At 39.6% G+C, this 16,493-nt stretch overlaps 1 protein-coding gene across 1 annotated transcript in view; it reads right to left on the bottom strand.

Moving 5' to 3' along the window:
* The window catches only part of DNAH14 (dynein axonemal heavy chain 14), a 379,927-nt gene that overhangs the window by 17,166 nt on the left and 346,268 nt on the right, over positions 1-16,493 (bottom strand). The window contains exons 77-78 of the mRNA XM_049867924.1: positions 14,335-14,562; positions 2,188-2,385 (exon numbers count right to left, since the gene is read on the bottom strand). Coding sequence (XP_049723881.1) covers positions 2,188-2,385; positions 14,335-14,562 — 426 coding nt within the window. The remainder of the gene's footprint in view (positions 1-2,187; positions 2,386-14,334; positions 14,563-16,493) is intronic.

The following is a 16,493-nucleotide window of genomic DNA, read 5'->3' as shown; positions in this document are numbered from 1 at the left end:
GACACTATCTGCAGAAGCAGCTAAGGTTACGACAGGGAACAAGAAGAACTGGCAAGTTGGAATTGCTGTGAAATTGCCAATATTTAAAGCAACTAACCAGCTGAAGGAGCCTTGATGGTGTAGTGGTTAAGAGCTTGGCTGCTAACCAAAAGGTGAGCAGTTCAAATCTACCAGCTGCTCCTTGGAAACCCTATGGAGCAGTTTTACTCTGTCCTACAGGGTGGCTGTGAGTTGGAAGTGACTCAATGGCAATGGATTTGGTTATGTTTTGGTTTTTAACCGGTTGAAAGATATGATCTCAGAATATAACCCGATAGTCTAATTCTGCTAAAGGAATCGCATGCTGTATGTTACAGCCTAACTTACTCATTTACGCACACTTAACGTAACAGTCTGTATACAACAACCAGGCACACTGGACTTCGGGGGCAACTTAAAGGCAGTAAGTAGAATGCTAAAGAAATGGTTCATACCCTCTAGGGACCTGGAGTATAAAATATATAGCAGAAGACAGCAGAAGGAAACTAATATTTATTGATCACCTCTCCCATGCTAGTCAATTTATATGCTTCTCATTTAATGCTAAAACAACCATGTAAAATAGATGCTATTCCCAGTTTACAGATGAGGAAACTGAGGTTCACAGGGGGCAGGCACATACAAGGAGCACATAGTACACTCAAGAGCCTTGCCCCTTATCTCAAGCACCAAAGAAGATGAAATTTTGCATTTTCTCTTGGCCTCTGGACTGGTTTCCCAGGGCTGTAAGAACAGAAATTTATTATCTTACAGTGGAGTTTAAGATTGGGGTGTCTTTATTGATTGATCCTGAGGCTTTGAGGGAGAAATTGTTCTATGCCTCTCTCCCAGATTCTGGTAGCTCCAAGTGTTCCTTGGTTTGCAGTTATAGCTTCATATGACATACTTCCTCTGTCTCCCTATCTCTGTTTATGTTCTCCTCTCTTATAAAGATATCAGTCGTATAGAATTAGGACACCCTACTCCAGTATGACCTCATGTTAACCTAACTGATAACATTTTCAAAGACCCTATTTCCAAAAAGGGTCACATTCACATGGACGGGGTTAGGGCTTCGACATATCTTATTTGAGGGGACACAGCTCAGAGCATAGCACCTTCTCTCCCCTCTTCTCCTCACCCCGACCCTAAGTTTCTATCCTCCATCCAAGCTCCATCTTTGTGGAGCAGAAAACTCCGGGTTAGAACCAGCAACTGTGCCCTGTCAGATGGCTGCTAGCAGAAGATAAAATTCCTCTTACCTTTGACTTTAGAATACGGAGGTAAGACTTGTCATAAATTTGAATGGGTAAGAATTTTGATGGGAGAGGTGAATGGAAGATGAGAAGGAAGGCAATGCCATGTGGGTGATCACCATGAGTTGGGAGTGGACCTGGTATAATCAAGGGAACAGAGATCATGTCCAGCTCTGTGGAGGGCCTTGAGAGTACGGATGGATAGGAAAAATGATAAAAGTGATGTTTTAAGGGGATTCATTTGGAAGGCACCTATAGAATAGATTGTAATAGTCTATGTTGATGACCTCAAGCCAAGAAGAAGGCATTTAATTATATCCTTTATAAGTTATTTGCTAAAGCAGGAAACTCTGAGTTTTTTTTAATATTCCAATCCAAAAAAACTGTTTAAAATAACATTTTTGTTAAATTTAGAGACTAAAGCCTACCCTGAAAATAAAAATTACACTTGAAAATTCTTTAAGTTGCCCCCAAAGTCCAGTGTGCCTGGTTTTTGTACACAGACTGTTACGTTAAGTGTGCGTAAATGAGTAAGTTAGGCTGTAACATACAGCATGCAATTCCTTGAGCAGAATTAGACTATTGGGTTATATTCTGAGATCATATCTTTCAACCGGTTAAAAACCAAAACATAACCAAATCCATTGCCATTGAGTCACTTCCAACTCACAGCCACCCTGTAGGACAGAGTAAAACTGCTCCATAGGGTTTCCAAGGAGCAGCTGGTAGATTTGAACTGCTGGCATAATGGTGTGTTTAATAGGGTGATGGGTAAGTTACTTTTGTAATAATGAGGATTAATAAAAACGATTGAAAATGAACATTAAAATTTATTTAAATACAGATTTTAAATAATGCAACGATATTTGGTTAAAAGTAATACAGTAATTTAGGAAAATAAATTTTTTCTTACCTCATCACTAGAGAAACTGAAGCCATCTTTCAGCACTTCAGGGTCACAGAATTTGTAGAGAAGGGTCTTCAAGCATTGCTTGTCAAAGTTATCCGTCACCCGTCCTCCGTAAATCACTTCTCCAATCAGATAGCGCAGTGCCCTCCACGGGACGGTGGACTGTCTGCTCAGGACATTTTCCAGCATCTTTATGGCAACCTTTAGAAAATCCACTAGTCTTTATTATTTCACTACATGTCTTCAGCTTACTCCGGCATTTTAACATAAAACCAACAATTCTCAAACAGCTACATATATTTTCTCTTCATAAATACATGGAAGTAGCAAGAGAAATACAAATAGTGGATATTCATTTTATCCATTAATTCTTTTGTCATTCTTATTTAACAAACATTAAACTAATTAATTAATTAATTATTATTTTTGAATGGACAAAACAAGACATGGTAGTGAATTCAGAAAGTAGGGAAGGATAAACAAGAGAAGGTAAGTTTTCCCCCATCCTCTGCTCTAGTTACCAGGTCCCCTCTTCAGGCAATCATTCTTAGCATTTTCTTGAGTACCTTACACAGGTATTCTGTGGAAATATGGGCACATAAGTTGATGTTTCTCCTTCTCTCTTTGCCTTCCCTCACTCTTTCTCTCTTCCTCCCATTCCTCTCTCTGTCCTCCAACTCTCATCTCTCCCTCCCAACTTTCTTTCTGTTTTCCTTCCTTCCAGAAATGCTAGCTCATCATACACACTGTCCTGCAATTTGACAATATGTCTTGACTAACACCGTTCTACTCATCTGTCAGTTTGTTGTACTGTGGTAGCTTGCATGTTGCTATGATGCTGGAATTTACTCTACTGATATTTCAAATATCAGCATAGCCACACATAGTGTTTCATTGGATCTTCCAGACTAAGAAGAAAGGTCTGACGATTTGTTCCTGAAAATTAGCCAACAAAAACCTTATGGATTACAACAGAACATTGTCCAATATAATGAAGGAAGATGAGCCCCTTAAGTTGGAAGGCACTCAAAATACTACAGAGGAAAAGTTGCCTCCTCAAAGTAGAGTCGACCTTAATGATGCTGATGGCTTAAAGCCTTTGGAAGCTTCATTTGCTGATGTGGCATGACTCAAAATGAGAAGCAACAGTTGTAAACATCCATTAATAATCAGAACATGAAAGGTACAAAGTATAACTCAAGGAAAATTGGAAGTTGTCAAAAATAAAATTGAATCTTGCAGATTTATATCCGAGGCATTAGTGAGCTGAAATAGACTGGTATTGACATTTTGAATCTGACCATTGTGTAGTTCTACTAAGCTGGGAATGACAAATTGAAGAGGATTGGCATTGCATTTATCATCAGAAAGAACATTTCAAGATCTATCCAGAAATAAGACAGTGTCAGTGATAGGTTAATATAGATACGCCTACAATGAAGACCAGTTAATAAACTATTATGCACATTTACTCACCAACTACTAATGCCAACGATGAAAAGCTGAAGATTTTTATGAACTGCTGCAGACCGAAATTGATCAAAAGTGCAGTCAAGTAGCTAATAATTACTGGTGATTGGAAAGCGAAAGTTGGAAACAAAGAAGAAGGGTCAGTAGCTGGAAATATGGCCTTGGTGACAGGAACAATGCTGGAGGTCACATGATAGAAATCTGCAATACCAATGACTTATTCACAGAAATACTTTTTTTTTTTCAACAACACAAACAACAACTATACATGTAGACCTTGCTAGATGGTTTACACAGGAATCAAATCAACTATGTCTGTGGAAAGAAACAATGGAGAAGCTCAGTCTTATCAGTCAAGACAAAGCCACAGGGTGCCTGCAGAACAGACCATCAACTGCTCATATGCAAGTTCAAGTTGAAGCTGAAGAAAATTAAAATAAGGCCATGAGAGCAAAGTATGAGCTTGAGTATATCCCACCTAAATTTAGAGACCTTCTCAAGAACAGAATTGATGCATTGAACACTAATGACTGAAGACCAGAAGAACTGTGGGATGGCATCAAGGGCATCATACATGAAGAAAGAAAAGGGTCATTAAAAACACAGGAAAGAAAGAAGAGACCAAAATGAATGTCAGAAGAGACTCTGAAACTGGCTCTTGAGCACAGAGTAGCTAAAGCGAATGGAAGAAACGATGAAGTAAAAAGAGCTGAACAGAAGATTTCAAAGGGTGGCTTGAGAAGACAAGGTAAAATATTATAATGAAACCTACAAAGACCTGGAGATAGAAAATCAAAGGGAAAGAACACGCTCAACATTTCTCAGGCTGAAAAAACTGAAGAGAAAATTCAAGCCTCAAGTTACATTATTGAAGGATTCAAATAAGCAAAAAATTGAATGATGCAGAGAGCATGAAAAGAAGATGAAGGAATACACAGTCACTGTGCCCGAAGGACTGGTTGACATTCAGCCTTTTCAGGGGGTAGTGTATGATCAGGAACAGCTGATACTGAAGGAAGAAGTTCAAGCTGCACTGAAGGCGTTGGCAAAAAACAAGGCTCCGGGAGCTGATGGAATACCAATTGAGTTACTTCAACAGTGCATGCAACCCTGGAGGCATTTACTCGTCTCTGTAAAAAAATTTGGAAGACAGTTACCTGGCCAATCAGCTGGAAGAGATCCATATTCATGCCCATTCCAAAGAAAGGCAATCAAATGGAATGTGACAACTATTGAATAATCATTAATACCACAGGCTAGCAAAATTTTGCTGAAAATATTTCAAAAATGGCTGTAGCCATACATTGACAGGGAACTGCCAGAAGTTCAACCCTATTCAGAAGAGGACATGGAACAAGGGATATCATTGCTGATGTCAGATGGCTCTTGGCTGAAAGCAGAGAATACCAGAGAGATGTTTACTTGTGTTTTATTGGCTACATAAAAAAATTAGACTTTGTGATCATAATAAATTACGGATAACATTACAAAGAATGGGAATTCCAGAACACTTAACTGTACTTACCTGGAACCTGTACATACTTCAAGAAGCAGTCTTTCCAACAAAACAAAGGGATATTGCATGGTTTAAAATTAGAAATGTGTGTGCAAGTTTGTATCCTTTCACCTTAACTTATTCAATCTGTATGCTGAGCAAATAATTTGAGAAGTTGGACTATATGAATAACAACGCTACGTCAGGATTGGAGGAAGACCCATTATACTGATGACAAAACCTTGTTTGCCCAGAATGAAGACAACTTGAACCATTTACTGATAAAGGTAAAAGACTACAGCCTTCAGCATGGATTATACCTGAATGTGAAGAAAACAAAAATCCTCACAACTGGTCCCATAAACAATATCATGGTAAGTGGTGAAGAAATTGAAGTTGTCAAGTATTTCATTCTACTTGGATCAACAACCAGTGCCCATGGAAGGAGCAGTCAGGAAATCAAACAATGCACTGCACTGGGGAAGTCTGCGGCAAAGATACCACTTTGATGACTGAAGTGCACCTGATCCAAGTGATGGTATTTTCAATCATCCCATATGCAGGCAAAGGATGGACAATAAGAAAGTAAGACTGAAGAAGAATTGATGCATTCGAATTGTGGTGTTGACTAACCAACAATATTGAATATACTCTGGACTGCGAGAAGAACAAACAAATCTGTTTTGGAGGAAGTACAGCTAGAATGCTTCTTAGAAGTGAGGATGGCAGGATTTTGTCTCGCTTGCTTTGGACATGTCAGCAGGAGGGACCAAGCGCCTGAGAAGAACATCATGCTTGGTAAGCAGAGTGTTAGGGGAGACCCTCAATGAGATGGACTGACAGAGTGGATTGAAACAGCAGAGATTGTAAGGATGGAGAAGGACTGGACAATATTTTGTTCTGTTATACATGGTACATAAGGTCACTATGAGTTGGAGCTGATTCCATGGCACCTAACAGTGAGTATTTCCTTTAATGACCATGTGCAAAGGATTCTAAAGTGTGAAAGCGTTCTTTACTGTTCTCTTATCCTTGGTAATAATAGGACATATTGGTCTATTTAATTTATTTAATTGGTCTATTTAATTTAACTCTTGTGACTCATCATTGTTAATTTAATTTGTATTTCACCTTGCACTGGTTACTTTGAGCATCTTTTCTTATGTATACTGGCCATTTAGATTTGATATCCTGTACATTGTCTGTATTTCCTTTGGATTGTTTATCTTTTTCTATGTTAACATGTAAGAATCCTTTTATGTTATAGATATTAGCTCTTTCTCAGTTATCTGCATTACAAATTTTATTCTAAATTTATTTGTCTACTGACTTGATTTTAGCATTATATGCCATATAAAAGTTTTTTTTTTTATAGTGAAATATGACTATCTTTTATGGTTCTGGTTTCCAATTTTGGTTAAACTGTCTCCAACTCCAAGATTGTATATCTAATCTCCTAGATTATTTTTTAGAAGATTTGTATTGTTTTGTAATACATTTAACACTTACTCTACTCTAGGATTTATTTTGTATATGGTATAGCACAAAGGACCAAAGTTATTTTCTTCCAGCTGGATGGTCAGTTATGCCAGTATCATTTCATTAAAAAAAAAAAAAAATCCCTTTTTACTAAACTGGAATACTATCTGTATAAAAGATTAAAATTTCATAAAAACTTGGATGTGTTTCCAAACTCTCTATTATATCCCACTGATTTCCTGTCTACATCTCTAGCAATGCAATATTAATTTTAATATAGTGGATTTTTAGTATGCTTTGATAGCTGGTGAAGAAAAGTCCCCTTCAACATTTTTCTTTTATTGTGTGTTTCTAGCTTAGTTTTCAACATCTCTTCTTCCATATAAAATTTAGGATTATTTTATCAGTTAAAAACCTTCCCTAGTAGGATTCTAAGTAGAACTGCATTATATTTGATTATTAATTTTGGAAGAATTGATAGTTTCTGGTATTAAGTCTTCCTATCTAATAACATGGAATGCATTTATTCAGAGAAGTTAAGGGTCTAGAATGAGCTATGAAGTCTGACTGTTGCTTGTCATCTGTGTAATGTAGGGAAGTTTTTAAGGTGTCCTATGCTTCTATTTTGCTATCTGTAAAATGAGGTCAATTGGTGTACTTACTTCATAGGGTTGTTATGAGAATTAAATAATCCATATAAAGTGATCAGAACATTTTAAGCTCCCAGTAAATGCCACTCCTCTTTCCTGCCCCTTAATTTATAAGGTTCTTTTTTTTTTTTTTTATCCAGGCATTTTACCAGATTCTCTACTTCCAAAAGGTTTTCCCTCTTACTGGTCTCTCAGGTTTTCCGGATATACAATTATGTTGTCAACAAAAGGTACATTTCTCTCTTTTTATTCTTTTTTATAGTGTTAATATGAATTATGTAGTTTCCTTATCTTATTGAATTTACTAGCTCTTCCAAGACAGTGTTGAATGATGACAGTGATAATGGGCATCCTTGTTTGATTCTTAATTTCATTTGAAACGATTTCAGTGTTTTCCTATTTAGAATGATATTCCCTGTTATCTCTTGATACCAGAAAAAAAAAAAAAATCCAAACCCATTGCTGAAGAGTCGAATGCCAACTCAGAGCGGACCCTAGAGGACAGAGCAGAACTGCCCCAAGGGTTTCCAAGGCTGTAAATCTTTATGGAAGCAGACTGCCACATCTTTCTCCTGCGGAGTGGCTATTGAATTCAAACCGCTGACCTGTTAGCAGCTGAGCGCTTAACCACTGTGCCACCATCCAAAACACTGACATCACCAAATGCTGGCGAGGATATGGAGCAACAGGAACTCTCATTTACTGCTGATGAGAATGTAATATGGTACAGGCCCTTTGGAAGACAGTTTGGCAGTTTCTTACAAAACTAAGTATAGGCTTAAAATACAGTCCAACAAGTAAGCTCCTTGTTTTTATCCAAACGAAATGAAAACATCTCCACATGAAACCTGCATTCAAATGTTTATAGCAGCTTTATTCCTAATTGTGAAAAACTGGAGGCAATCAAGAAATCCTTCAACAGGTGAATGGATAAACTGTGGTACATCCATACAATGGAGTATTACCCAGAGATTAAAAAAATGAGCTATCAAGTCATGAAAAGACATGGAAGAGCCTTAAATGCATGTTGCTAAGTAAAAGAAGCCCGTCTGAAAAGGCTAGATACTGGAAGATTCCAACTATATGACATTCTGGAAAAGGCAAAACTATAGAGGCAGCAAAAAGATCAGTGGTTGCCAGGGGCTCGGGGGGAGGGGGGAAGAATGAATAGGTGAGGCACAGGGCATTTTAAGAGCAGCAAAACTATTCTGTGTGATACTAAAATGGCAGATACCTGACATTATGCTTCCTGCAAAATCCACAGAACTGGACGACGCAAGCATCTAAAACGACGGACTTCATTTGATAGTAAGGTATCAGTATTGGTTCACTAACTGTAACAAACGTACCACACTAATGCAATATGTTAATAAATGGGAGAAACTGCCTGCAGAGGGGAGATGGGATAGAAAGGACTCTCTGAACTTTCTGTGCGACTTTTCTGTCACCTAAAACTGCTCTGAAAAATAAAGTGTACTAAAAACAAAAACCCTCAGATCTTTTATCAATTCAGGGAAAATAAAAGAACTTTCTTTTATTTTACTTTTCTCCATCTATTCCATTTTCTCTTCAGGAATTCATATTATTTGAATGCTAGGATTCCGTTCAATTATCTGCTAAATTTTTGCCCCAGGATTTTCATTTTTTTGGTAACTTTCTGTGTATGGTCTGGGTTATTTCTTCTATTTGATTTTGCTAGCCACTGAGTTAAGTCTCAACCATGACTGGTTTTCCCTTTAGTTCATCTATCTCATTTTTTTTTTTTTAATTAAAAAATCTTAGTGTGTATATACAGCTCCTGATGTGTTACCATGCTATATGCAGCCTGTAAACCAACGAACACCTCTTACTTTACATGTAAATGGTTCAGGCCCAAATACAACGATACCTGCCTATTTTTGTGATAAGGAATAATTTTTGGAGATTATTTGTAATTACCAAAGTGGCTACTAAGGAAAAAAAAACCTCCAAAATTTGGAAATAGGTAAAATGATGACCATAAGTCATTTCAATGTCATGCTGCAATGTTGTCTAACATGCTCGTTTAAGGGTTACCAAACAGTCCAGGAGTATCCATCCACCTTCGTGTTGATTTACTATTTACTAAAGATTAGTGCATTTTTGTAAGAGTAGATGATTATTTATTAGGAAATTTTTAGTGCATTTTTGTAAGAGTAGATGATTATTTATTAGGAAATGGATAGACATGCAAATTATTCTTTTTTGAGAACAACGCAAATAAATTTTGTTCTGTGGAGATGGAAGTGGTTTCTCTCAGGTAAATAAGGTTACAACACAAAGGTTGCAGTTTTATCGCCTGTAGAGAATTTGCCAGCTTCGTACATAAGTCAGCAACCCTATTTCACTATTATTTCTTTTGGTGTCTATAAATACCTCTGCTCTATACTTTTTGGACCAGTTTTACCGACTTGCTGGTTCTCTCATTAATGAGTTAAATAAATCTTTGATATGTGCTCATTAAAAAAAATGATATGTGTGAAATATGTGTGCATGACTTTTTATATCCTTAAGGGCTCATAATTTTTCTTCAAGTCATGTGTCTATTTCTGGTCTATTTCTTGTGTTTTCCCTCTGCTGAATCTCTTTCATTAGATGTGTTGTTATTTTTCTTGGTCTTGTTGTTGGGCCACAGGTCCAGGTGTTGGGGAGCTTTCAGTGGTGGTAATCCTGCATCTGGAGGAAGACACATAGATGGCTATGTGCAGACGTAGCCCCGTGGGCTAGTAGATGGCAGTCAGATTGCCAGTGCTCTGATGAGGCTATCTCCAAGTTGCCTGGCAATGAGCTAGCTGGGATTGAGGGCTCCCCCTAGTAGGAGAGGCTGTGTCCAAACTCATCTTCCCATTAGACCAGTGATTCCCACTTCCCTAATAAGAGGGATTGTGCATAAATTCGATTTCCCACTAAGTTCTAAGGTGCTAACAGTTGGAATTTCTAGACAACTCCCTGAATACTGGGCACCGAACTCAAACAGCTTGGTAACCCGGCAGCCTTATTTCTCTGCCACTGGCAAGGCTGCTCTCACATAAAAAGGGAGGACCAAGGAGCTGAAGGGCAGTTTTCTAAACTTCAGTGCCATGGTGTATCCAGTTGCTTCTGGCTTAAGCAAACCTCTCTGCAAGACGCCAGATGGAGAGCAGCACCCCGTGAATTCTAGCCTGCACCAGATGCCGCTGCTGGCATTTGCCCAAGCTCTTTGCATGACAAAGCGTCTTGCTAACATCTAGCCATCCATAATCCCATCATCCATTTTTCTTGCAGACGGTTTAATAAACACTAAAATTCAGTGTGAATATATGTGCAGAAATGGGATCATGCTATACTTGCTCTATTACAAACCAGTTTTATTAACCAATCCTATAAATGTCTATAAATGACTATCTCTTTCTACATCAATCATAAGAACTCTAAAGACATATATGTGGCAAAATGTGTGGCCTTTTACCTTGGTTCTTCAGAAAAACAGCTTGACAGATCTTTCCCCTAAACCCTGAGGAGTTACCTTTGCCCTAGTTTTCTACCTCAGAGGGTTTGTTACTTTTGTCCAGGTTGATTTATACTTCCTGGGTAAGTTGTAAACAACTTGGTTTTGTTACTTTTTGTCTGGTCCTGGGCTGCAGCCTACCAATCACAGGTATGCACCTTGTAGGGACTGGTCAATAGACTATGCAAATGAGGTGACTATAGCCTACTATAGTGACTGTGACCTACCAAGAGGGGATTGATCAGTTTGTGGCCCTAATAGGAGGGCCATGCCTTGAAATTGACAACCACAAAAAAACCAAAACCATTGCCGTCAATTCTGACTCATAGCGACCCTATAGGACAGAGTAGAACTGCCCCACAGAGTTTCCAAGGATTTGAACTGCCAACCTTTTGGTTAGCAGCTGTAGCACTTAACTACTACGCCACCAGGATTTCCAAAATTGACAAGGAGGTGTTGATACAAGCACAAAGGTTAGGGACAGAAAAAAGCAGGAAGAGAAGCAGAAAGAAGAAGCAAAAGGAAGAAAGAAGAGAAAGAAGCAGAGGAAGAGGAGGCAAGGAACCTCCTAAAATTGCTGTAACGTGGGTCAAGGGCCATGTAACACTGAAGACAGCAAAAGGCCCGAATGGCGCCCAGCTGCAGAGCTGCCAGCAACAGGTTTGGAATGGACCAGTCCTCGGGGTGGTGGTAGGGGGGTTCTGAGAGGAGGACTGTATGGCCAAGAGGAGCTGAGAGAGCTGGCCTGCACTGAAGAAGGGGGACTGTGTCTACATGCTTCCTGATCCTGATCCTAGTTGTAGCCTGTTGATTCTGATCCCGAGCTGTACCTGTGAATTCTTTAATAAACCCCTTAACTGTAAGTATGGTCTGTGGGTTCTGTTTGGCCATTGCGACAGATTATCGAACCCAGCAGAGAAGTAGAAAGTGCCGTGGGGAGGATGGCTGGTGTCAGATCAATAAAAAAATTGGAGAGTGGAGGTATGTTTGACCTCTACCTTATGGGAATCAGGTTTGGGCTGATCCTGGTCATTATCCCCCCTATGGGATAGACAGGCTCAGGTGATGGTACTACTACCAGTCCCATTTTAAAATCGTTGTTAGTTGCCATCAAGTCGATTCAATTCATGGTGACCCCATGTGTGCAGAGTAGAACTGCTCCATAGGGCTTTCAAGGCTGTGTATGGCCTTTCTGAAGCAGATGGCCAGGCCTGTTTTCCTAGGTGCCTCTGAGTGGGTTTAAACTGCCAGCCTTTTGGCTAGTAGTTGAGTGCTTACCCATTTGTACCACTCAGGGACTGACTGTCTCTCTATGTATATATCCAAATTGCCTTCCAGAAAGTTAGTACCAATTTAATCCCCTAAAGCAGGATAAGATAGCACCTGTCTCTGCATTTTTTTTGGGGGGGGGTTAATTTTAACCATTGTGTTAGTGAAAGATATTATCTCATTGTGGTTTTTTTTCCCCCATGAATGTCTTTTTTTTTTTTTTATTGTGGTAAAATACAATTTAAGATTTACCTTTTTAGCCATTTAAAGTATACAATTCAATGGCATAAATTTTAGTACGTTCAAAATGTGCAACCTCTACCCCTATCTAGTTCCATATTTTTCCTCACCCCAAAAGGAAAACCCATACCCATTTAAGTAGCTATTTTCATTCTCTTCTGCCCCCAGCCCCTCGCAACCACTAATCTGATTTCTGTCTTGATGGATTTGCCTATCATCGATTTCTCATATAAGTGGAATCACACAGTAGGTGACTTTTGTGTCTGGCTTCTTTCACTTAGCATAACGTTTTCAGGGTTCATCCATGTGGTAGTATGTATCTGAACTTTGTTCCTTTTCGTGGCTGAATAATATTCCGTTGTGTGGGTACACCACATTTTGTTTGCCATTCATCTGTGGTTTAAGTTAGCATTTCTTTGATTTCTGATGAGGTTGAATAATTTTTCATAATACTATTGCCATTTTGTATTTCTGCTGTGACTTGCCTATCCGTGTCCTCTGCTTACTGGGGTATTTTTTTTTTTTCTCTCTCTTACTAATTTCTAAGAAACCTGCAGATAATAAGTATATGAACCATTTGTCTGATATATAGTACAAGCACTTCCCCCCATATAGTGCTTGCCTTTTGATTGAGCTTTGTGTAAGGTTGAAGAGAAGTTCACACTGAGCTCACATTCCTTGACAAATGCCCACATGCAGCTGTTTTATCTGAGGTTCCTGGTTGGGTGCGGCAGCATAGACTCTGCTGCTCTGACAGCATTTCAGCTTGCAGTGAACATGGCAGTCTCTTGTGAACATGGAAAAGCCTAATGAGGACATGTAGAAGCCATAGAAGGTGACCTATCTAGGGTGGGTCTACATAACACCCAGAGGCAGAACCAAGATTTTCCTCAGAAAGCCTTTTCGTATTTGCAATAACAAGTAGGTAATTGTCATCAATTGAATTGTGTCTCCCCAAAATATGTGCCAACTAGGTTAGGCCATGATTCCCAGTACTGTGTGATTGTCTACCATGTTGTCATTTGATGAGATTTTTCCTACGTGTTATAAATTCTATCACTCTGATGGATTATCGGCAGTTACATTGATGAGATCTACGAGATTAGATACTGTCTTAAACCAATCTCTTTTGAGATATAAAATAGGGAAGCGAGTAGGGAGACAGGGGTCCTCATACCACCAAGAAAGCAGCGCTGGGAGCAGAGAGCGTACTTTGACCTGGGGTCTCTGTGCAGAGAAGCTCCCAGACCAAGGGAAGACTGATGACTAGGACCTTCCTCCAGGGCTGACAGACAGAGAAAGCCCTCGCCTGGAGCTGGAGCCCTGAAATTGGACTTCTAGCCCATTGGACTGTGAGAGAATAAACTTCTGTTTGTTAAAGCCATCCACTTGTGGTATTTCTGTTACAGCAGCACTAGATGACCAAAACAGTAAGCAAGGGTGCAACGTCCTGCGATGGGAACACAAATGCAAGAAAACTAACCTGGGAAAAATTCAAGCAGGTGCTGTCATGGTAGCTACCACTGTAGACACTTGAGCAATAAAGAAAACACCCCACGATAAAGTACAAATAGAAAGTTTTATATAGAGAACACTAAAGAAGGACTAATCGGTTAAACTTATTCTACCACCTCTGCCCACAATGGGTCAGTGTAACCTCTCTTGCTTTAAAGGAAAAAGTAATAATGAAGAACACTTTTATAGTGATTAATGTATCTCAGGCAATGTTCTAAGTGCTTTACTTACGTTGATTAGTTTGCCTCTTAAAATGACTCCCAGCCCCCACTCTTTTTGCCAAGGAAACTGAGATCCAGAGAGAGGTTAATTAGCTTTTCCAAACAGATTAAATCCTTGCACAGCTATGCCTATTACAGCGGGTTGATTCCAGGAAATCTGGCTTCAAAGTCCATGCTTTCAAACACCATCCCTTATTGCCTTGTTACAGAGCTCTTAGCACGTGCAAAAACACTTGGTCTTTGTGTAGGGATTCAAGTAGGCTCTTAGATTGTATCCTACTGTCATTTATTTTTGCTGTTACTTACCTCCAAGTCCGAAGAGCTAAATTCATAAGGAATATTCCAGCCCAATATTCCATAATTTTTTCTTTCATGGATCACAGCATGGAAAAAACATAGATTGAATACAATTTTTTTCCACCATGGTCCACAGTCAGGATTCTCAAATATCTCCGCTGTTACCTCTCCACTCCCACTATGTCCGAACGTCTGAAGTAAATTACTTTTCAGTCCCTGGGGATATTCCACTGCAACCTTGAAAACAGACGTGAGAAAAGCAGCACATGAACACAGAAGCCAGCGCTGGGTCGAGTGCACTCCCCTTTGTCTAGCACTGGTTAAGAACGAGCTAAGAGTGTAACTGTTCTCAAGATTCGGTGGCAAATAAAAAAAAAACATTTTTTTGGAGTTATTCTTTTCCCATTTGACAACCTTTATAAAAGGAAGGACTATGCTGGATTTTCTTTTGTCTCAATTCATATTTTAAAATGAGAGGTATAACATGGTGATTAAAAGCATTCCTGTTCTATCACCTGTGTCTGTCAGTGTGTTGTCCTGTGGTGGCTGGCACGTTGCTATGATACTGGAAGCTATGCCACTGGTATTTCAAATACCAGCAGGGTCAGCCGTGCTGGACAGGTTTCGGGGGAGCATCAAGACTGAGAGACACTAGGAAGAAAGACCTGGCAATTTACTTCAGAAAACTAGCTAATGAAAACCTTGTGGATTACAACAGAACACTGTCTGACTCACTTGCTTTGGACACATCATCAGGAGGGATCAATCGTTGGAGGAGGACATCGTGTTTGGTGGAGTAGAGGGAAACCCTAGGTGAGATGGATTGGCACAGCAGCCACAGCACTGGAAGACGCTGGTGGTTGTGAGGATGATGCCTGATCGGGCAGTTTCCTTTTGTTGCACACAAGGTTGCCATGAGTTGGAATCAACTTGATGGCAGCTATCTGTCAATCTATCGCTCTACCTATCGGGTTCTGGAAGCACAGCAGTCTGGAAACCTTGACAATAAACAGTTACTGAAGACAGAGAATATCTCCTAGGCTTGTATATCAATGACACCTAAGTAGCCTTAACAGAATCAGGGCTGCATGGCCTCAGCAAGGACGCAGATACAAGGGATGCCAGACGGTAGAGCCAACAAAAGTATCTAGTTACCAATGATGTTAGAAAGGAAAACAATTCACTTGGCGTGTTACTAAGTTGTTTTGCTTGCACTGAAAACCTTTTGGTTGACTTCTTAACTAGGGTAATTGGTGCGAGGAGGAACTGGGGAGAAAGGGTGTGGGGGTGAGGTGGGAGGCAACCAACTGGAGCAATTTTTTTTTGAGACTGGCTGGCAAGTCTGACACTGCGACGGGTCTGAAGTTTTACTCTACTTGCACAGTATGTATGTAGGTGTGTGTGTGTGTATACATATATATGTGCATGTGTGTGACTGTGTATATATAATATATGCATATGTGTGTGTGTGCATGTGTGTATAGACATGAACACCAGACTTCTGGATCAGGCATCAGACTGACACTTTACTCGCAGAGCAGCTTGTGTTGGCTCTCCACGCTCCACTTCCTCACAGGATGATGCAGTGACAGCCCGGAATAACCTGTGGGTGTATGGTGGGCTTGTACCACAGGACAGGAACTTTGAAATTAGGAAAATTGGAGCTCATATAGAATGGCATACCTACCCTCTTCCCCTCGAGAGACAGAGAGAGAGACTTCAGCTCTGGAATGTAAACAAATCTCTGGGAAGAGAAGTGGAACGTTTCTATGTTTTTATAACCCCTGCAGTGTGTGCAAATGACTTCGGGTTTTATTACCCTTAGTATGTAAGCAAGTGGCTCCAGGAGATTGAAGACAAGCTTTTCTAGGTCTATCAGCCTTAATGTGAGCAAATTGCTCTGAAAAGTGCATAAAAGAGGAGCTATTCTCTGTCTTTCAAGGCATGTTTACCATTCCAGCATCCTTTAATCCAGGTTGTTAGTAGTCTTTGCTCAGAAATCCCAGATTGTGCAGAAATGAGAAAATATTCATGGAGCATTGTATCCTGACTATTATGACTTATTCTTCCCAGAATTCTTGCTCATGTTTCTAAATATGGACATCTGCCCATCCTATAAGGAACTATATCTGAAGGGGAAGAGAGAGAGAGAGAGAAATGTGAGGGAG

This window comes from Elephas maximus, chromosome 24 (assembly GCF_024166365.1).
Source record: "Elephas maximus indicus isolate mEleMax1 chromosome 24, mEleMax1 primary haplotype, whole genome shotgun sequence".
Lineage (NCBI taxonomy): Eukaryota > Metazoa > Chordata > Mammalia > Proboscidea > Elephantidae > Elephas > Elephas maximus.
The sequence above is the reverse complement of the archived record's forward strand: the minus strand, read 5'-3'. Positions and strand labels throughout refer to the sequence as shown.